Source organism: Porites lutea, chromosome 3 (genome assembly GCF_958299795.1).
Source record: "Porites lutea chromosome 3, jaPorLute2.1, whole genome shotgun sequence".
Classification (NCBI taxonomy): Eukaryota; Metazoa; Cnidaria; class Anthozoa; order Scleractinia; family Poritidae; genus Porites; species Porites lutea.
This window is the reverse complement of record NC_133203.1, coordinates 38,389,471-38,412,902: the sequence shown is the minus strand read 5'-3', so window position 1 is coordinate 38,412,902 and position 23,432 is coordinate 38,389,471. Positions and strand designations below refer to the sequence as shown.

The 23,432-nt window shown below is 38.1% G+C and overlaps 2 protein-coding genes across 2 annotated transcripts; one reads left to right on the top strand and one right to left on the bottom strand.

Annotated features, from left to right (window-relative positions):
• The first annotated feature begins 12,181 nt into the window (after positions 1–12,181).
• Positions 12,182–14,122, top strand: LOC140932268 (uncharacterized protein KIAA1958-like). Its single transcript, XM_073381891.1, has 3 exons — positions 12,182–13,087; positions 13,226–13,474; positions 14,087–14,122. Exons 1-3 carry the CDS (start codon positions 12,182–12,184, stop codon positions 14,120–14,122), a joined length of 1,191 nt encoding a protein of 396 aa, XP_073237992.1.
• A 3,854-nt stretch (positions 14,123–17,976) lies between these two features.
• Positions 17,977–20,189, bottom strand: LOC140929723 (uncharacterized). Its single transcript, XM_073379439.1, has 3 exons — positions 20,045–20,189; positions 19,221–19,745; positions 17,977–18,103 (listed from the first exon to the last, which is right to left on the bottom strand). The coding sequence occupies exons 1-2, from the start codon at positions 20,086–20,088 to the stop codon at positions 19,244–19,246; spliced, it is 546 nt and encodes a 181-aa protein (XP_073235540.1). The 5' UTR covers positions 20,089–20,189; the 3' UTR covers positions 17,977–18,103; positions 19,221–19,243.
• Positions 20,190–23,432: the final 3,243 nt, after the last annotated feature.

The following is a 23,432-nucleotide window of genomic DNA, read 5'->3' as shown; positions in this document are numbered from 1 at the left end:
CATGATCGATCATGATCAGGCCAGCTACATGAAGCTATAGGCTGCATATAGATCATGGGCATGCGCATGATCTGCATGCATATATATATATGATATGTCCGGCCAGGTACGTATACCGGATCTGAGATGATCAAGATAAAGTGAAAAAGAATGTGAAACTGAAATTTCACATGTTTACACGTCAATCAAAACAGGTTTCACATAGTTTTTCACATCATATCATTAAGCCTAGTCTTACAATGCATGATGTGAATTTTCTTATTTCACATAGTTTTTTCACAGGTTTCACATAGTTTTTCACATCATATCATTAAGCCTAGTCTATACAATGCATGATGTGAATTTCCTATTTCACATAGTTTTTTCACATCATCCATGATGTGAAAAGGACCATCCCATTTCACTTGGTTTTCACATGGTGATTTCACACTGTTTTTCACACATGCCCATGTGAAAAAGCAAGTGAAATTTTCACATGTCTTTCACATGATCTTCACATGCTTTTCACATGGTTTACTCCAGTAGTGTTGGTAGCCAACGAACATGTAGGTGTACTTACCATGTTTCAACATTTATTTGCCATTAACCGCGACGACCTCCACGTCGTCTTCGCCCTCTACGTCCTCTTCGTCCTCTACGTCCTCTTCGTCCTCGCCGACCACGTCGACCACCTCTACGTCCTCGACGACCACCACGTCGACGGCCTCTACCTCCGCGACGACCACCACGTCTACGTCGAAAACGACGCGTTACTCTTCGAATCACACGGCGGACGGGTCGTCCGACACGACGAATTACTCGCCGAGCAACTCGTCGGAACCGTATAGGGGCGGGATCTGAAAAATCGTTTGCTTGACTGAGTAAAGAGTTTTCATCTTCGTCTTCATCCTCCGCAACTTCGCCATCACTATCTTCTCCTTGCACTTCGTCAACAGCATTTTCGTCTTCGTCTTGTTCATCTTCATGGTCTTCATTATCGTCGTTTTCGTCGTCGGTATCCTCGTCCGGTTTTTCATCTTCATTTTCTAATTCTTCGTCGTCATCTTCATCTAGCACGTATGTCAGTTCTCCATCACTAAAACCAAATCAATTGATTGCAATGTTGAAGTAGGAATTTAAGGTACTCTTCACTTATTTGAACGAATTATGTGATTAACATTTACAATGCAAATCCGGCCTTAAAGGAAGTTATTTCCGAAAGATAGCTCAGAAATGCTCGAACCTGAAACTTAAAGAAAATTGTTCCTAAAACAAATGTTAAAGTATGTGACCCCCGGCCCCATGTTGCTGATTTATTCATGTTTGTTTTTTTTTGTTTTGTTTTTTTTTAACTTACACTGTTTTAATTTTACGTGTCGCAACATTTTTTTTGTCTTACCCTTTACGTTGTTCTGCCTGGAAATCGTTGGCAATTTCATTCATTTCATCGTTAATTGTTTTTTCTGCATTTTCGTTGAATGGAAGAGCCAAGCTGAAGGCCAGCGCATAGCCAACCAAGGCTAACAGGATTAAAGTCTTCATCGTTCAGCCTTATCCCGACTTCTACTCTGTGGAGCAAAGAACCGTGCTTTTATATCTTTGGTGGGCCCCTTCTCAAGCATGCCATATTGATATTGTAAATATTAACCATCGAGTTACGTTCACATGAAAATACTCAACACATATTGTGAACATCAAACCCCGAAATTCCAAATTTAACATCTATTAGTGCATAGCTTGCTAAATTTAATAATTCTGAAAAACCACACTTGAAGCCTATACCTAGGGCCGATAAGTATGCCGGAAATTGTACAGTGAAAATGTTCCTTAATCAGTTGTTGTTGATGTTTTGTTTTGTTGTTGTTAATATGATTGTTTTTCCCCAACTGATTTCCTTGCCATAGAGAAGATACTCTGCAAATTTTACTTCAGTCTGTTTCTCAGCAGGTTTTATTTGCTATTTGAAACTCAACAATTTAAAATGCTAAAAAATAATGTTTTTTCATTTCATTACTGAGTGAGATTGCGGACTACTCTCATGGTCTATTTCTGTTAAGAATATACCTTTTTCAAAAAGTATTGTCAATAATGAACGTACGTGCATATCCTAGTTCCGCCTTGATCGTATGATATCGGCCAAGGATAGTCTAATATGTGACTGACCACCAGTATTTGTTGATCCCATACTTCGTGTTAAAAGCTTCCCTTGGCGTATGGAGAAAGCATTGCGATTTCTTTGATTTACCATTGTTCTATTATTGCGATTTGCCTCCAGTGCATGTCCCCTTTTAATATACATGTATCTGGTCATTAGGGAAAAAAAGACCCTATTTTCCACCAATACGTCGAATAAAGACTTTATCCTTTCAAGAGTATCCTCCCAAATAAAGTTGACACAAAGTCTAAAACGCTGCTAGCCAGATTGTGCGCAGGAAAATGATGCGTAAAAATAATAAGAGATAATAAGAGATGACGTGAGAAAAAATAAAATGTGAATAATAAATGCCCCGATGATATATTAACAATGAGATGTGAAAAAATTATAAAGAAACAGAAAGGTGTGACAAAATTAAATTCTTAAAGTTAGTAAACGATCGATGGTGATTGGTTGCTACTATCACACATATCGATTAACGCGTGGTCTCAAACAACCATTTTCCCAGTGTTGAATAATACTGAGAAACCATAACTCTACTATTGTGGGAAGATGTCTTGGGTCGACGAATATAGACAGACCATCAGATACCTGTCAAAGGCAGAAGTTCTACTTTGACGTAGACCACAACAAACTTTTGTATTTAAATTGACTACCGAAACAGTAATCACAGCACCAACAAGACGCAGCAGAAAAACCCAGAAAATCCAAAAAAAATCACAAAAGAAGGCAAAACCCTGCACTGCAGGACACAGAAAAGGGCTCTTTTAGGAGCCACCAAAAGAATAAAAGTCTCTAACCAATAAGAGTATTTTTTAAGTAGTATTTGACGACTGCACTTCGTTGTGAAATATGTTCGCATCAACATTCCTTCTTTCAAATCAAATCAAATCAAATCCTTTATTTAGACACGTAACACCCAGGAGCACTAAAGTTCTCGTTAAAACGTGTACGTGTATACAAATCAGAAAATTAAAAATTAAAAAAATAAAATAAAATTATGCTAGAAACCTATACATTTTTTACTGTAAAAATACTAGCTATAAATAGATCTACAAAATGCCTAAAAGCAGAATCTAAAACTAAAACTATTTACAAGCACTACACCCTAAGCCATGTGAGCTTTAAGAAATCGCTTAAATGACGCGATGTCTTGTGATTCTCTGACTTTTGGAGGTAACGCATTCCAAAGTTTGCTGGCTAAAAATGTAAAGGATCGATGCATAAACTCCAGATTAAAGGGAGGTAGATTTAGCCTTGTGCTAAGCCCACGTAAGTTGTACTGTACATCCTTAAAATTAAAAAATTCTCTGATATAAGGTGCCCCCTTGTCATACAAGCATCTGTATAACATAACTAACGATTGGAATTGCCTACGTTTCTCCAAGGACTTGATATCAGCCATCTTGAGGAGGAAGTCATAAGACACAGACTTCGAATAGCCTAATATAGTTCTTAATATAAAATAATTAATTGTCTCTATTTTGATAGTCTCCGCATTGCCTACTCCCAGTAAAAGGGGACTACAGTACTCTAGGTGAGGGAGAACATAAGCCTTGTAGAGACGAACTAATACATCCTTAGAATTGAACTTACGTATTCTCCGCAGAGCCGAAACCTTTGCACACGCCTTATTCAGCTGTTCCTTTATGTGCGCTTTAAATGTTAATTTACTATCTAGGACCACTGCTAGGATTTTAAGTGTATCCTTCGTATGGACATTAGAATAATTAAGATCGAATTCGTACTGGTATGAAGACGGACCAATGGCAATAGCTTGCGTTTTAGCGGCATTAATCTGTAAAAAATTCATTCTAAACCATCTCGATAGCACACTCAGATCGGAGTTAATTAAAAACTGCAAAACCATTGGTGAGACATCAGAGGCATAAACTGCAGACGATTGTTCTTACAGTTTTGTCGTAGAAAAGTTACGTTTAAAGTGCGCTTGCTTTTGTTTTTGGCGAATAGAAAGAGGAACTTAAATTGATATAGAGCATGTTTATCATGGTTATACAAAGTACTGCGTGCTTATTGCGAAAAATCTGACAGCTTATATAAAACGAGGCGATTGTTACACTTAAAGCGTGCGTGCCCTCGTTTGTGATATTAGAACGAGGAGCAGTTTTACAATGAATATTATATTTGTTTTGTGCTGTAAACGTAGTAAGAAAAGCAAGCGAAGAACATTTGCATTTAAAGTGCGCTTGCTTTTGTTTTTGGCGTAAATTTATATAGAGCATGCTTATGTTGGTTACATAAAGAAATACTACATTTGAATATTACATTTTTGGTGCTTGCTTATCTTGCCTTTACATTCGGTGCGTGCTTATATTAATTATAAACTTAGTGACGATTGTTTTTCGATTTGAAGCGCGCTTCTTTTGGTTTTTGACTTACAAGAATAAAACAAGCATAAAACCTAGAGCGTGCATACCGTGGTTTTTGGGTTGTTTTGATTTACAGAAGAAGGAAAATTACATTTGGAGTGTGCCTTTCTTGGTTTTTGCGCTTGTGTTGGTTTATGGTTTATAGAACGAGGAATATTACATTTGGAGTGCGTCTTTCTTGGGTTTTGCGCTTGTGTTGGTTTAGGGTTTATAGAACGAGGAATATTACAGTTGGAGTGCGTCTTTCTTGGGTTTTGCGCTTGTGTTGGTTTATGGTTTATAGAACGAGGAATGTTACAGTTGGAGTGCGCCTCTCTTGCCGTGTGTGTATGTGCTCAGCATACGGACCATGAGTAATAGTGACGGTTTGTGCAGAACGTACGGTCCGTTAACTGCTCTTAACGGTCCGTACAGTATTGGACATGACTGGAGGCAAAATAGGCAGAACAACAATAATGTAGGACAGAAACGCCCTCAACTTATAGGATAAAATTCCTAACACGACTTTTGAAGGATGTTGTCGGCTAATGCCATGGAATAATTCTGCTCACAGCTGATACTGACAAAATTAGACACCGACATACAATGTGACAAGATAAAGTTATCATATTAATAAGCGTTGGGTTTATCTACACAGCCTAATGTTGTTAACTATACCAAATTATACATGAATTGAGGGCATAAATACGCCAAGCGTCATCGTAACATGGCCAACACATCGTTGATGGGCCATTCACCATTATAGGGCCAACCCACATATTAAATTCGACAAATACAATAAGTAACCCACTATGTAATAAAACACCGTTAGAAGTAAATCACATACATGTAGCCCAGTTCTGAGGATTACAAAGCAAAGAAATGCCTTTTAATAAAACACCCTATAGTAACTATATTATAAACAATACTGCCCGTGAGCAACATCAGGTAACAGGTCTTGACGATTAAGGAACTGTAGTTCCAAATGTTCCCAAACATATAGAAGCTAGTGGTCGGTAAAAAGTGCTTCAAGCATCCTATTAAACGGGCAGTCTTTCTGTTAAATTCCATAAGAGGCAAACCCCTGCTGTGTTGCCACCGAGGAACGTCCATGGCCTAAAATTTGGAAACAAAAAAGCCAAAAAAGCGGCTCTAAAATCAAGAGCGATGGATGATGACGCATTGAACACACGCACAAAAACATAGAGTTATTCCCGGGCTTTTAACTTGCGAAAGAAGGCGGAAAAGAACCTGGGGAACACTTATTTATGGCAGTCAAATTTGATGTAATCAGAAAACGATGTGGTAAAGAAAACAAATTTTGTTGTCTCTGAAAGCAAAAACCTCAAATGATTCAATTCGTAAAGGGCCAGAAATTATGCAGGTGGATAGTACTACATTTGGTCTTTGATTTTCGACAGAGGACCATGGACTAATATCTCAGATGGAAACAGTGGCCTGCAGAAGAGATCAGTGGTTTGCATGGGCTGAAAGCAAGGTCACTATGGCGGATTTTTGTACTTCTATTTAAGATTTTTGACAGTGAAAACCGCATTGATTGCAATTCGCTCAGCTCAAAGACCCTTTCCAGTTTCGACCTTTTCTCACAACTAACAATCTTGCACCGACAGCGACTACGAGATTATTCTAAGGGATCGATTGAACAATAACTTAATCCATACATTTTACTTTTAGTAAACTGAGAGCATGTGACTGCGGGGGGCAATGTTCCTAAATTTCTGGCCATGTTTATAAACGCCCACCATCGCAAACGAACTCGACAGACCGCAAGTCAGGGTCACCCAATAAATACATTTAAAAACACTTTTAAGGCTATCCAGAGTACTTTTAGATCTCTAGATAGAAATGCATTTTATGCTGCGGTATAAAATTTGTATATGTTCGGTCATGCATCCTGAGGCAACTTAAGTTATCCTGCGTAGCAGGCGCTTGGAAAGTAGTGGGCGAAAGAGAGAACGGCTGAAACGCAGGCTAAACTTAAGTCTTTTTTGAATTATTAGGGCTTCAGAACAACTTTCCCGAAAATTTTAGAGACAATTTAACGTTTTAGGAAAGTGAAAATTTTTCTAATCCCTCCCTCCATCGCATTTTTGAATCCGAAAATTTTAGGTTTTCTTCTTACGACGGAAAATAGCAAAACTGGCCTGGGGAGTGAGATGTGAAAAATTAAACTTTAGAAAATCAGTCGTGGGGAATTTATTATTATCAGGGAAAATTGTACATGAATGGAACAGTCACCTACAAATTTTTAGCTGTCCTCAAGTAATAGAAGATGTTAGGCAATATTTGCTTCTGGGTGCCCCTGGGAAGTTATGACCCACCAAGTCGAATAGTTCCCTTATTACAACCTTAGGGGATTGCGAACTCAGATCATCTCTCCCGATCTCCAGAATGATGATCCTAGAAAGTGGCTCGTTAGCACATTTAAGGCGGAATTCCTGGGCTAATCGAGGGACGGTCAAACCACGGATGCCATAGAGCGAAACGTTCGCAGTTTCACTATTAAAATCCACAGCGACATGGTTATCGAATTTGCATCGCAAATCATTACGAAGCCTCTTAACAAAAGAATGACCCGCAATATTTAAAGTACATAAAAATTGTAGCCTAAGCTTATAATAATTCCTCCAAATGGCGCGAAAATAGCACAAATGTGTGGATCCGAAAAGCTGCCGATAGGGAAAAATCCCCAAATAGCCGACAGGGTCTCGAATGCCGAGGATTGGAAAAATAATAGGCCTTTTGCATGATGGCGTCATTTTAATACTACGACCATAATCCTTTAGGTTTTTGCTCTCTTGTGCAAATTAGCGCTTTTATTAAAAAAACGAAAAGAATTCTGGTCGTATTTAAGTAAAATGACGCCATCGCGCAAATGGCCTATTTTTACGGCCTGACTAAGTTAAAGCGTGAATTTATTTGCATCATTCATAAGCATGGCCGTCTTTTCCAGCTTTATGCCGGACTTCCCTTCTTTGCAAACCGTTTTAAGTTTGTAATAAATGTCTGTTTACAAGAATGCAGGCCAACTGGGGGGACTATTTAAATGACGAAATAGTCTAACTGTGTCTCTCAACACGGCGTGAATGAATTAGCATTTTTTTCTGGGTATGAGTCGCTGGCCTCTCAGAGCCCCTACCCTATTATAGTCTATTCTGTGGCCAATTATCGACCCCATCTTAGTCACTTTTGGGCAAATGTAATTTTCGCGATCCTTACTTAGTCACTTTCTATTTATGTTATCTACATTATATAAAATGAAGAACACTTTACTTTTCACCTACAGTAAAAACATTCTGGTACGTTTGCTAACCATAAATGTGAAGAACTTTCTAAGCCCAAAAATCCGAAAATGTGCGACCCCATTCTACCAAACCCGCAAAGAAGACTTTTTTGGCTAGTCAACACAGTCGTGAAAATGCGACCCTATCTAGCGGCACCTCCCTATTAGCTTCTTATAAGAAAGTCCTCCCCCCCCCCCCCCCCCGGGTACATGTGCACCGACATAATTTATGCCATGTAAGTTTGTTCCAAGGTTGTTATTTTTGTTACCGAATTACTAGGTGCTAAGCTAGAAAATCTCAAAAACTTCCTTAATGCAATAAAAGATTTTATTTCATCCCAGAAACTTTGGGCAGCGAAGTTTACAGTAGTATATGTTACCGACACAGGATACTATCAAGAGGTAAATTAAGCCGTTTTCCTGTTCGCTTTGTTGTTTTGTCAATCTTCATCAAACGCATATTTGTGAAAATCTGAAAAAGGAAGAGATGTTGAAAAATTAGTTAACTGACATAAGTGAAAAAAAAAGAAAGCAGTTTTATTCAATTTATAGTAGTAAATTGGTTTTCAACACTTATTTTGAATAAATTCAGTCTATAAAGAGACGTTGAGTACGTTAATGAGCCGAAAACGTTTTGAATAATATAACTATTTATTATATAGACACGAGTGTTTTACTGGAAAATATACCACTCGTAAAATTCATAAAAACTACCTCCGGGACCCGAGTGGTTTATTTTCCATAATCTCACACGTGAGTTTATCGATGACGTACTTTTGGCAATTTCCCTCTATTATTTTATCGATGTCATTTTGTCTATATAATAAAAAGAACATTACACGGCGGCTTGAAGATATGAATTTTATTTTCTCTCGGCAAAAACAATATTTTACGTACTCTCTCGCTGCGCTCGTTCGTAAAATATTGTTTTGCCACTCGAAAATAAAATTCATATCTTCGCGCCACCGTGTAATATCCTCTATGCATCGGATTCGGCCTTCCTGGTTTATGAAGAATTATGTAGATCTTAAAGGGCGTTATAGGGGAAATTTGTGTCGTCATACTCAACCAACCTAACAGAAAGAAAACAACAACAACAAACACACAACGGAAACAAAACATCGGTGCTCGCCAAGTTTTGGTTTATGCACTATGAAAACTTTATAACACTGAAAAATGTCAACGCTCTTTAGATTCATTGACCTATGTTATAACTGCCAAAAGGAGACTTTGAAGTAACAAACACTATTCCAAAGTGACAGAGACGTTAATATTTTATTAATCATCACCAAGATTCGACCAGGCGAGTTTCAAATTACTACTGACGAGTGAGCCCGGCTTAAGTTTCTAATTTGAACTCAAATTAGAAACGGTCATTCTTCAGCCATTATAAGTAATCATAGTTTTAACAATTGTCGTAAAATCAAATTACAAAGCGTGTATATATATTTGGCAGTCACTAGTAGTTAGTAAAAACGAAAACAGGACTTGTTCAGTATCATCACTGTATGTGGGACCAATTACATGATAGCTGAGCTTAAATTTCATTCTCTTCGTTGGTAGCCAACGAACATGTAGGTGTACTTACCATGTTTTAACATTTATTTGCCATTAACCGCGACGACCTCCACGTCGTCTTCGCCCTCTACGTCCTCTTCGTCCTCTACGTCCTCTTCGTCCTCGCCGACCACGTCGACCACCTCTACGTCCTCGACGACCACCACGTCGACGGCCTCTACCTCCGCGACGACCACCACGTCGACGGCCTCTACCTCCGCGACGACCACCACGTCTACGTCGAAAACGACGCGTTACTCTTCGAATCACACGGCGGACGCGTCGTCCGACACGACGAATTACTCGCCGAGCAACTCGTCGGAACCGTATAGGGGCGGGATCTGAAAAATCGTTTGCTTGACTGAGTAAAGAGTTTTCATCTTCGTCTTCATCATCCGCAACTTCGCCATCACTATCTTCTCCTTGCACTTCGTCAACAGCATTTTCGTCTTCGTCTTGTTCATCTTCATCGTCTTCACTATCGTCGTTTTCATCGTCAGTATCCTCGTCAGGGTTTTCATCTTCATCTTCTAATTCTTAGTCGTCATCTTCATCTAGCACGTATGTCAGTTCTCCATCACTAAAACCAAATCAATTGATTGCAATGTTGAAGTAGGAATTTAAGATACTCTTCACTTATTTGAACGAATTATGTAATTAACATTTACAATGCAAAACCGGCCTTAACGGAAGTTATTTCCGAAAGATAGCTCATAAAAACGCTCAAACCTGAAATTTAAAGAAAATTGTTCCTAAAACAAATGTTAAAGTATGTGACCCCCGGCCCCATGTTCCTGATTTATTCATGTTTTTTTTTTTTTTTTTTTTTTTTTAATTTACACTGTTTTAATTTTACGTGTCGCAATATTTTTTTTGTCTTACCCTTCACGTTGTTCTGCCTGGAAATCGTTGGCAATTTCATTCATTTCATTGTTATTTGTTTTTTCTGCATTTTCGTTGAATGGAAGAGCCAAGCTGAAGGCCAGCGCATAGCCAACCAAGGCTAACAGGATTAAAGTCTTCATCGTTCAGCCTTATCCCGACTTCTATTCTGTGGAGCAAAGAACCGTGCTTTTATATCTTTCGTGGGTCCCTTCTCAAGCATGCTATATTGATATTGTAAATATTAACGATCGACTTACGTTCACATGAAAATACTCAACACATATTGTGAACATCAAACCCCGAAATTCCAATTTTAGCATCTATTAGTGCATAGCTTGCTAAATTTAATAATTCTGATAACCCATACTTGAAGCCTATACCTAGGGCAGATAAGTATGCCGGAAATTGTACAGTGAAAATGTTCCTTAATCAGTTGTTGTTGATGATTTGTTTTGTTGTTGTTAATATGATTGTTTTTCCCCAACTGTTCCTTGCCATAGAGAAGATACTCTGCAAATTTTACTTCAGTCTGTTTCTCAGCAGGTTTTATTTGCTCTTTGGAACTCAATAATCAATAATGTTTTTTCATTTCATTACTGAGTGAGATTGCGGACTACTCTCATGGTCTATTTCTGTTAAGAATATACCTTTTTCAAAAAGTATTGTCAATAATGAACGTACGTGCATATCCTAGTTCCGCCTTGATCGTATGATATCGGCCAAGGATAGTCTAATATGTGACTGACCACCAGTATTTGTTGATCCCATACTAGTACTTCGTGTTTAAAGCTCCCCTTGGCGTATGGAGAAAGCATTGCGATTTCTTTGATTTACCATTGTTTTATGATTGCGATTTGCCTCCAGTGCATGTCCCCTTTTAATATACATGTATCTGCTCATTAGGGGAAAAAAGACCCTATTTTACACCAACACGTCGAATAAAGACTTTATCCTTTCAATAGTATCCTCCCAAATAAAGTTGACACAAAGTCTAAAACGCTGTGAGACTAAGGGGTGATGTAGATAAGTCACGTTGAGACCTAATTACACTTCTTTCCTAGTAATTGTTGGGATAAATACACATATTAAGTCTGTTTAAGAGGTTAAAAAAGACCTCACTGCACCCGAGTGAGTGTGGCATGGTCCAAAAGTATTATCTTGTAAATGTTAGAATTCTAGTCTGTTTAGTTACTATTGTGTAGTATCTCTTTCCTTAAAGGCGTAGATAAAAGTATTGCGAGGTTATCTACCCTGAAAAAGTTGAAAACAAGTTCACAAACACTCGACAAAAAACGGGGATGACTTAAAAAGATCAAGTGGTCCATTATGAGGAACACTCGTCGGTTAAGTCTGTTTGGTCACTATTTGGATGATTTTTTGGGACGCATTTTAATCAAAGCAGGCATGATAGCATCATAATTATTTATCTCATGTGAAATGGCTTTCAATTTAATTTTGTCTCATTCTATTCATTTTTAATTCCAGAAAAGACCCCTACCGTTCAAAATATTCGTAACATTGCTGACAAATGGATATAGAGAGCAATAATATAGCATCAGTTCCAAGCGAGGTTTTTTTTTTGCATGTCAAACTTTAAAAAAAGTGATTCGATATTTCTTTCAATCATTAGACCGCTTGAATACTAATACATAGAGGATATTACATGGCCGCGCGAAGATATGAAATTTCTATTCGAGTGTTGAAGAAATTTAATTATTATATATGTACTGAGATTTACTGCAAAATGAATATGTCAAATAAAAATGATGCGTTGCAGAGTACACGCAATCTGATTGGTTGTACGATTTTTCTCACTAGTGAAAAATACCGTATGACCAATCACAACCCGCAGACGAAAGTTTTCACTAGTGACAAAAATCGTATCGATTTTCCCGCCTTTCACTGACGGCGTCACTAGGCAAAAGGAAAACCATGGCGTCTTCTTCGAGCAATTCAAGGTTTGCAGATATAACTTCAGTAGAGGAATTTATTGAAGGACAAGAAAACGAAAACACCAGGAAGAAAACTGAACAGAATGTTGCTTTGCTTAAGGAGTTTTTGAGGCTAAAAGATGAGTCAAGGCCTGTAGAAGAAATTCCCCCACACGAACTGAGTTCATTCATCAGCGAATTTATCATAACAGTAAGAAAGAAAGAAAACAACGAAGATTACGAACCCACTTCCTTGCGTGCTATGATGGCCAGTTTTGAACGGTATTTAAAGAAGAAGAATTACGGCTACAGCATTATGAGAGACGTCGAGTTTGAAAAAGCACGAACGGCATTAAAATCAAAACAAAGAGATCTCAAGAAGAAAGCCAAAGGCGATAAACCAAACGCTTCAGTTCCCCTCACAGAAGACGACATAAAACTGCTGTATGACAAAGGATTGTTAGGAAAGTCAACTCCTGAGGCTCTACTGAATACAGTTTGGTTCAACAACACAGTCTATTTCGGTCTCCGTGGTTGTAAGGAACACAGAGACATGTGTTGGGGCGATGTGCAACTACGCCAAACTACAAATGGCGAGGAATTTTTAGAGTATACTGAGAGACAAACTAAGACTCGAACCGGAGAAAATCCCAGAGATGTCAGGCAAATAAAACCGAAAATGTTTTCGGTTCAGGGAAGTGAAAGAGATCCCGTCACTGTTTACAAATTCTACGCGGAGAAAAGACCGTCGGAAATGAACGACAACAACGCGCCATTTTATCTAGCAGTAAATAACTGTAAAAAACAAGATTCTTCTAAACCATGGTTTAAAAAGTCAGCCGTTGGCGTGAACAAGCTGAATTCGTTAATGAAAAAAATGGCAGAAAAAGCCGGGCTGGGGCCCAATGTAAAGAACCATAGCGGTCGCAAAACAATGATCCAAACTTTAACAAACAACGACATCCCAGCGACAGATATTATTCAACTGTCGGGACATAAAAATCTTCAAAGTGTGACAAATTATTCTGTAGTTTCTGAAAAACAGCAAGTAAAAATGTCTCGTACTTTAAGTGAACTGATGTCCGGGAATGTGCATAGCTTAGAGAAAACTAATTCATCTCAAGTTGGAGAATGCTCCACTGATCCTTCAGCTAGCTCGGCGGGTCGCTCGGCGGCAGATCATCACCAACAAGCGATGTCGCTTTTCACGGGCGCTGTTATTCATGGAGGTCAATTCAGCATTTCTATTAACAGCCTCAATCAATCCCTGAAGTTGGCAATCCAAGAAGTTGAGGTAAAGTCTTCTCCAAAGAGGTACAAAAGGCTAAAAGTACTGGACTCTGACTCTGATTAGAATGCATGCATTAATATAATTAGATTTACAAAACAGTCAACTTTTTCAAATTTTATATCTTAGTTACGGTTTTGAACGGCGATATTTAAAGCTGAAAATTTTCATTGTTATTTAAAGTTAAAGAATCGTTTAAAAGTAGACTTTGTTCCACTTTCTTCAGAGTCATTGAATAACTTTAATGTTGTAGGAAGTTTTGTACGTTCAGTTTGCTCGAATAAAATCATTCGCAACTCGTTGTGGTCTTTGTGTTGATTTCACCGCGCAATTGATAGTTGTTAACATTATTTTGTAATATCTCAGTACATATATAATAAACAAATTACCTCATGGTTGGTTCGCTTGTACGATTTTTATTCACTCGTTGTGAAGAATCGCAAACTCACTCGTTCGCTGCGCTCACTCGTTCGTTTTCAATTCTTCACAACTCGTGAATAAAAATCGTACGCACTCACCAACCATGAAGTAATCTCTATTTATTGTATTTTAAAATTGTCATTGATTCATTGATTAAGTCATATATTTTAATTTTTTTTAAAGTTAACTTTGTTGTAGGCAGCTAAGTTCAGTCCTGGAAAGAAAGAGTATTAGAGTGAAAGGCTTGAACCTAGAGTGCCCGTGCAAGATAGTACAACGTTGATTTTCTTACCCTGCAACTTTTACTAGAGAGCGTTTATTTTTGCACCTGATATCATGCGTTTTTGTATGCCGCGAAGGGAATATTCATATATTATAACAGAGTTTCCCCCTTCGATCTCCTGGCAGTATTACCGAGCGTGTCTCCCCTGTTGTTATGTTGGTCGTCTTGCAAGATTTCGGAGCTCGTATCGGGATCAATAATAAGGTATTTGAGTCATCCTTTACTCTCCCGCCGGCTTTATTCGCAACCACTTGATGTTGAAGGACACTCTTGAAAATATAAAGACAGTAATTCACACTGCTCTTAGGGGAGGACAGTCCATGTAATAAAAGGACATTTTACGGAACATGAAACCTATATTTCAATATATGTCTAATTCAAGCTTAGCCGCGTGATAGCTCTTCATTAGCGAAAAGGTCCAAGTGATATTTTGATTGACGTGTTGTTTTGGATCCTGAGGTTTTTTAACACCTTTTCTCCAGCTTAACTGGCGAAGATATTCTAGGAATTTGCCCTTCAATTCCAAATTCTTTGATGTGCCGCCAGATGCCGTGCAAAAATATCACCGCTTGCGGCTCCTCGTGAGTGCGGCAGTATTGGACATGACTGGAGGCAAAATAGGCAGAACAACAATAATGTAGGACAGAAATGCCCTCAACTTATAGGATAAAATTCCTAACACGAATTTTCAAGGATGTTGTCGGCTAATGCCATGGAATAATTCCGCTCACAGCTGATACTGACAAAATTAGACACCGACATACAATGTGACAAGATAAAGTTATCATATTAATAAGCGTTGGGTTTATCTACACAGCCTAATGTTGTTAACTATACCAAATTATACATGAATTGAGGGCATAAATACGCCAAGCGTCATCGTAACATGGCCAACACATCGTTGATGGGCCATTCACCATTATAGGGCCAACCCACATATTAAATTCGACAAATACAATAAGTAACCCACTATGTAATAAAACACCGTTAGAAGTAAATCACATACATGTAGCCCAGTTCTGAGGATTACAAAGCAAAGAAATGCCTTTTAATAAAACACCCTATAGTAACTATATTATAAACAATACTGCCCGTGAGCAACATCAGGTAACAGGACTTGACGATTAAGGGACTGTAGTTCCAAATGTTCCCAAACAAATAGAAGCTAGTGGTCGGCAAAAAGTGCTTCCAGCATCCTATTTTAAAAACGGGAAGTCTCTGTTAAAATTCCACCAGAGGCAAACCCCTGCTGTGTTGCCACCGAGGAACGTCCATGGCCTAAAATTTGGAAACAAAAAAGCCAAAAAAGCGGCTCTAAGATCAAGAGCGATGGATGATGACGCATTGAACACACGCACAAAAACATAGAGTTATTCCCGGGCTTTTAACTTGCGAAAGAAGGCGGAAAAGAACCTGGGGAACACTTATTTATGGCAGTCAAATTTGATGTAATCAGAAAACGATGTGGTTAAGAAAACGAATTTTGTTGTCTCTGAAAGCAAAAACCTCAAATGATTCAATTCGTAAAGGGCCAGAAATTATGCAGATTGATAGGACTACATTTGGTCTTTGATTTTCGACAGAGGACCATGGACTAATATCTCAGATGGAAACAGTGGCCTGCAGAAGAGATCAGTGGTTTGCATGGGCTGAAAGCAAGGTCACTATGGCGGATTTTTGTACTTCTATTTAAGATTTTTGACAGTAAAAACGGCATTGATTACAATTCGCTCAGCTCAAAGACCCTTTCCAGTTTCGACCTTTTCTCACAACTAACAATCTTGCACCGACGGCGACTACGAGATTATTCTAAGGGATCGATTGAACAATAACTTAATCCATACATTTTACTTTTAGTAAACTGAGAGCATGTGACTGCGGGGGGCAATGTTCCCAAATTTCTGGCCATGTTTATAAACGCCCACCATTGCAAACGAACTCGACAGACCGCAAGTCAGGGTCACCCAATAAATAAATTTAAAAACACTTTTAAGGCTATCCAGAGTACTTTTAGATCTCTAGATAGAAATGCATTTTATGCTGCGGTATAAATTTTGTATATGTTCGGTCATGCATCCTGAGGCAACTTAAGTTAGCCTGCGTAGCAGGCGCTTTGAAAGTAGTGGGAGCGAAAGAGAGAACGGCTGAAATGCAGGCTAAACTTAAGTCTTTTTTGAATTATTAGGGCTTCAGAACAACTTTCCCGAAAATTTTAGAGACAATTTAACGTTTTAGGAAAGTGAAAATTTTTCTAATCCCTCCCTCCATCGCATTTTTGAATCCGAAAATTTTAGGTTTCTTCTTACGACGGAAAATAGCAAAACTGGCCTGGGGAGTGAGATGTGAAAAATTAAACTTTAGAAAATCAGTCGTGGGGAATTTATTATTTTCAGGGAAAATTGTACATGAATGGAACAGTCACCTACAAATTTTTAGCTGTCCTCAAGTAATAGAAGATGTTAGGCAATATTTGCTTCTGGGTGCCCCTGGGAAGTTATGACCCACCAAGTCGAATAGTTCCCTTATTACAACCTTAGGGGATTGCGAACTCAGATCATCTCTCCCGATCTCCAGAATAATGATCCTATAAAGTGGCTCGTTAGCACATTTAAGGCGGAATTCCTGGGCTAATCGAGGGACGGTCAAACCACGGATGCCACAGAGCGAAACGTTCGCAGTTTCACTATTAAAATCCACAGCGACATGGTTATCGAATTTGCATCGCAAATCATTACGAAGCCTCTTAACAAAAGAATGACCCGCAATATTTAAAGTACATAAAAATTGTAGCCTAAGCTTATAATAATTCCTCCAAATGGCGCGAAAATAGCACAAATGTGTGGATCCGAAAAGCTGCCGATAGGGAAAAATCCCCAAATAGCCGACAGGGTCTCGAATGCCAAGGATTGGAAAAATAATAGGCCTTTTGCATGATGGCGTCATTTTAATACTACGACCATAATCCTTTAGGTTTTTGCTCTCTTGTGCAAATTAGCGCTTTTATTAAAAAACGAAAAGAATTCTGGTCGTAGTTAACTAAAATGACGCCATCGCGCAAATGGCCTATTTTTACGGCCTGACTAAGTTAAAGCGTGAATTTATTTGCATCATTCATAAGCATGGCCGTCTTTTCCAGCTTTATGCCGGACTTCCCTTCTTTGCAAACCGTTTTCAGTTTGTAATAAATGTCTGTTTACAAGAATGCAGGTAAACTGGGGGGACTATTGAAATGACGTAATAGTCTAACTGTGTCTGTCAACACGGCGTGAATGAATTAGCATTTTTTTCTGGGTATGAGTCGCTGGCCTCTCAGAGCCCCTACCCTATCATAGTGTATTCTGTGGCCAATTATCGACCCCATCTTAGTCACTTTTGGACAAATGTAATTTTCGCGATCCTTACGTAGTCACTTTCTATTTATGTTATCTACATTATATAAAATGAAGAACACTTTACTTTTCACCTACAGTAAAAGGATTCTGGTACGTTTGCTAACCGTAAATGTGAAGAACTTTCTAAGCCCAAAAATCCGAAAATGTGCGACCCCATTCTACCAAACCCGCAAAGAAGACTTTTTTGGCTAGTCAACCCAGTCGTGAAAATGCGACCCCATCTAGCGGCACCTCCCTATTAGCTTCTTATAAGGAAGTACTCCCCCCCCCCCGGGTACATGTGCACCGACATAATTTATGCCATGTAAGTTTGTTCCAAGGTTGTTATTTTTGTTACCGAATTACTAGGTGCTAAGTTAGAAAATCTCAAAAACTTCCTTAGTGCAATAAAAGATTTTATTTCATTCCAGAAACTTTGGGCAGCGAAGTTTATAGTAGTATATGTTACCGACACAGGATACTATCAAGAGGTAAATTAAGCCGTTTTCCTGTTCGCTTTGTTGTTTTGTCAATCTTCATCAAACGCATATTTGTGAAAATCTGAAAAAGGAAGAGATGTTGAAAAATTAGTTAACTGACTTAAGTGTAAAAAAAAGAAAGCAGTTTTATTCAATTTATAGTAGTAAATTGGTTTTCAACACTTATTTTGAATAAATTCAGTCTATAAAGAGACGTTGAGTACGTTAATGAGCCGAAAACGTTTTGAATAATATAACTATTTATTATATAGACACGAGTGTTTTACTGGAAAATATACCACTCGTAAAATTCATAAAAACTACCTCCGGGACCCGAGTGGTTTATTTTCCATAATCTCACACGTGAGTTTATCGATGACGTACTTTTGGCAATTTCCCTCTATTATTTTATCGATGTCATTTTGTCTATATAATAAAAAGAACATTACACGGCGGCTTGAAGATATGAATTTTATTTTCTCTCGGCAAGAACAATATTTTACGTACTCTCTCGCTGCGCTCGTTCGTAAAATATTGTTTTGCCACTCGAAAATAAAATTCATATCTTCGCGCCACCGTGTAATATCCTCTATGCATCGGATTCGGCCTTCCTGGTTTATGAAGAATTATGTAGATCTTAAAGGGTGTTATAGGGGAAATTTATGTCGTCATACTCAACCAACCTAACAGAAAGAAAACAACAACAACAAACACACAACGGAAACAAAACATCGGTGCTCGCCAAGTTTTGGTTAATGCACTATGAAAACTTTATAACACTGAAAAATGTCAACGCTCTTTAGATTCATTGAACTATGTTATAACTGCCAAAAGGAAGACTTTGAAGTAACAAACACTATTCCAAAGTGACAGAGACGTTAATATTTTATTAATCATCACCAAGATTCGACCAGGCGAGTTTCAAATTACTACTGACCAGCGAGCTCGGCTTAAGTTTCTAATTTGAACACAAATTAGAAACGGTCATTCTTCAGCCATTATAAGTGATCATAGTTTTAACAATTGTCGTAAAATCAAATTACAAAGCGTGTATATATATTTGGCAGTCACTAGTAGTTAGTAAAAACGAAAACAGGACTTGTTCAGTATCATGAGTGTATGTGGGACCAATTACAAGATAGCTGAGCTTAAATTTCATTCTCTTCGTTGGTAGCCAACGAACATGTAGGTGTACTTACCATGTTTTAACATTTATTTGCCATTAACCGCGACGACCTCCACGTCGTCTTCGCCCTCTACGCCCTCTACGTCCTCTTCGTCCTCTACGTCCTCTTCGTCCTCGCCGACCACGTCGACCACCTCTACGTCCTCGACGACCACCACGTCGACGGCCTCTACCTCCGCGACGACCACCACGTCTACGTCGAAAACGACGCGTTACTCTTCGAATCACACGGCGGACGGGTCGTCCGACACGACGAATTACTCGCCGAGCAACTCGTCGGAACCGTATAGGGGCGGGATCTGAAAAATCGTTTCCTTGACTGAGTAAAGAGTTTTCATCTTCGTCTTCATCCTCCGCAACTTCGCCATCACTATCTTCTCCTTGCACTTCGTCAACAGCATTTTCGTCTTCGTCTTGTTCATCTTCATCGTCTTCATTATCGTCGTTTTCATCGTCAGTATCCTCGTCCGGGTTTTCATCTTCATCTTCTAATTCTTCGTCGTCATCTTCATCTAGCACGTATGTCAGTTCTCCATCACTAAAACCAAATCAATTGATTGCAATGTTGAAGTAGGAATTTAAGGTACTCTTCACTTATTTGAACGAACTATGTGATTAAAATTTACAATACAAAACCGGCCTTAAAGGAAGTTATTTCCGAAAGATAGGTCAGAAATGCTCAAACCTGAAACTTAAAGAAAATTGTTCCTAAAACAAATGTTAAAGTATGTGACCCCCGGCCCCATGTTGCTGATTTATTCATGTTTTTTTTTTTGTTTTGTTTTTTTAACCTACACTGTTTTAATTTTACGTGTCGCAACATTTTTTTTGTCTTACCCTTCACGTTGTTCTGCCTGGAAATCGTTGGCAATTTCATTCATTTCATAATTGTTAATTGTTTTTTCTGCATTTTCGTTGAATGGAAGAGCCAAGCTGAAGGCCAGCGCATAGCCAACCAAGGCTAACAGGATTAAAGTCTTCATCGCTCAGCCTTATCCCGACTTCTATTCTGTGGAGCAAAGAACCGTGCTTTTATATCTTTGGTGGGCCCCTTCTCAAGCATGGTATATTGATATTGTAAATATTAACCATCGACTTACGTTCACATGAAAATACTCAACACATATTGTGAACATCAAACCCCGAAATTCCAAATTTAACATCTATTAGTGCATAGCTTGCTAAATTTACTAATTCTGAAAACCCACACTTGAAGCCTATACCTAGGGCCGATAAGTATGCCGGAAATTGTACAGTGAAAATGTTCCTTAATCAGTTGTTGTTGATGTTTTGTTTTGTTGTTGTTAATATGATTGTTTTTCCCCAACTGATTTCCTTGCCATAGAGAAGATACTCTGCAAATCTTACTTCAGTCTGTTTCTCAGCAGGTTTTATTTGCTCTTTGGAACTCAACAATTTAAAATGCTAAAAAATAATGTTTTTTCATTTCATTACTGAGTGAGATTGCGGACTACTCTCATGGTCTGTTTCTGTGAAGAATATACCTTTTTCAAAAAGTATTTTCAAGAATGAACGTACGTGCATATCCTAGTTCCGCCTTGATCGTATGATATCGGCCAAGGATAGTCTAATATGTGCCAGACTAACAGTATTTGTTGATGGTCCCTTGAGAGGCTTTGGGATTTACAAAGGATCCCATACTTCGTGTTTAAATTTCCCCCAGGCGTATGGAGAAAGCATTGCGATTTCTGTGATTGACCATCGTTTTATTATTGCGATTTTCCTCCAGTGCATGTCCCCTTTTAATATACACGTATCTGCTCATTTGGGAAAAAAAGACCCTATTCTCCACCAATACGTCGAATAAAGACTTTATCCTTTCAAGAGTATCCTCCAGAATAAAGTTGACGCAGAGTCTAAAACGCTGTGAGACTAAGGGGTGATTTAGAAAAGTCATGGTGAGACCCAATTACACTTCTTTCCTGGTAATTGTTGGGATAAATACACATATTAAGTCTGTTTAAGAGGTTAAAAATGACCTCACTGCACCCGAGTGAGTGTGGCATAGTTCAAAAGTATTCTCTTGAAAATTTTAGAATTCTAGTCTGTTTGGTTACTATTATGTATTAACTCTTTCCTTAAAGGCGTAGATAAAAGTATTGTGAGGTTATCTATCCTGAAAAAGTTGAAAACAAGTTCACAAACACTTGACAAAAATCGGGGATGACTTAAAAAGATCAAGTGGTCCATTATGAGGAACACTTGTCGGTTAAGTCTGTTTGGTCACTGTTTGGAAGTTTTTTGGGGGACGCATTTTAATCAAAGCAGGCATGATAGCATCATAATTATTTATCTCATGTGAAATAGCTTTCAATTTAATTTTGTCTCATTCTATTTATTTTTAATTCCAGAAAAGACCCCTATCGTTCAAAATATTCGTAACATTGCTGGCAAATGGATATAGAGAGTAATAATATACCATCAATTCCAAGCGACGTTTTTTTCTTTTTGCATGTCAAACTTTAAAAATATGCCTCGATATTTCTTTCAATCATTAGACCGCTTGAATACTAATACATAGAGGATATTACATGGCCGCGCGGAGATACGAAATTTCTCTTCGAGTGTTGAGAAATATTTCACGAGTGAGCGCAATATTTTCAACACGGGAAGAAAAATTTCTTATCTCCAAGCGGCCACGAAAGTGCTATTTATTATATAAACACCAATGATATACCAAACCATTTCAATGAAACAGTTTTTTCCTGCGAAAGGCGCGAATTTATTATGTAGCCATCGCAACGGTAACATTTTCACATGCGAAAATAACATGTTATTTTCACGTGTGAAGATATCATGTTTTCAGGCGAAAGCTCGCTTGGAATTTCATTGGTAGCCTGCGTAGCTGGCGGTATTGTGTAGTAGTCGTTTACCCACGCAGGCTATTTCATTGGTGTTTATATAATGAATTTGATGATTGTATTTTAAAATAGTCATTGATATATTGATTAATAATGGTAATTGAAATGAGTGGAGTGCAATTTGGTCTGAAATCATACGCGTGATTTCAAAATCGAACGAGCGCGCAGCGATCTCCTGGCAGTATTACCGAGCGTGTCTCCCCTGTTGTCATATTGGTCGTCTTGCAAGATTTCGAAGCTCGTATCGTGATCAATAATAAGGTATTTGAGTCATCCTTTACTCTCCCGCCGGCTTTATTCGCGACCACTTGATGTTGAAGGACACTCTTGAAAATATAGAGACAGTCATTCACACTGCTCTTAGGGAGGACAGTCCATGTAATAAAAGGACATTTTACGGAACATGAAACTGCTCATCACAATAATTTCAGAGAGGAAAAAACAGCAGCTCAATATTGTCGAAATCTCAGTGTTTCTGAAGTTCGATCAGCTATTTATTCATATATGGACACCGCCAAGAGGTTTAAGAGGTTGAAGTGCGTCCTTCATTTCGCGTGCTAAAGCTATTTGAAATAGTAAAAAAAAAAAACAAAAACAAAAACAAAAAGAAGAAGAAGAAGAAGAAGAAATTCCTTACAGAAATATACCAGAGCAATACACCAGCGCTGACTAAAATTGAAAAGGTTTTTCAATACAAAATGATAAAATGAATTAATCGGAGTTCATTATGTTTGACATCGTTTAACTGCATGCACGTAATGTTAGAATGATTTTTATTTGTGAGTTGCTTCTCACGAGGAAACAAACAGTAAAAGGAAGATTAATTTATTTTATAAAGTCATAATATGATGCAATGTCAACGTGTATGATGATTATGCAAAAGAAAGACGCAATACATGTAATCTATCTAAGAAAAGGTACATTATGCCATAAGGTCAATTTTATTGGTACAGCACGAGCGAGGAGGGCTCTATTCTCTCCTTAGTAGCTCAGGAAGTAGCGTGCGAATCCTTAGCCTAAAATTATCTTCATTCCTCCAGGACAATTTAATTTGTACTTTACACAATCTTTTTGTCAGATATAATGGCATAATATAATATAATATGGCATGATATAATTTTTGTCATATTGGCGACTGCTAAAGAATTACAGCTGCAGAGTTAAAAAATATATGGCAGCTAATATCAATATCATGATGATTTTGCAATATCGTTGCTTGGTTTTAAGAGAAAGAATATTTATTAATAGCCCACGACTAACTCCAAAACTAAAAATTATTTCACAGGCCTAGTATTATACTTTTGTACTGACATTAAGACCAGCAGAAATTCCATTTCCACGAA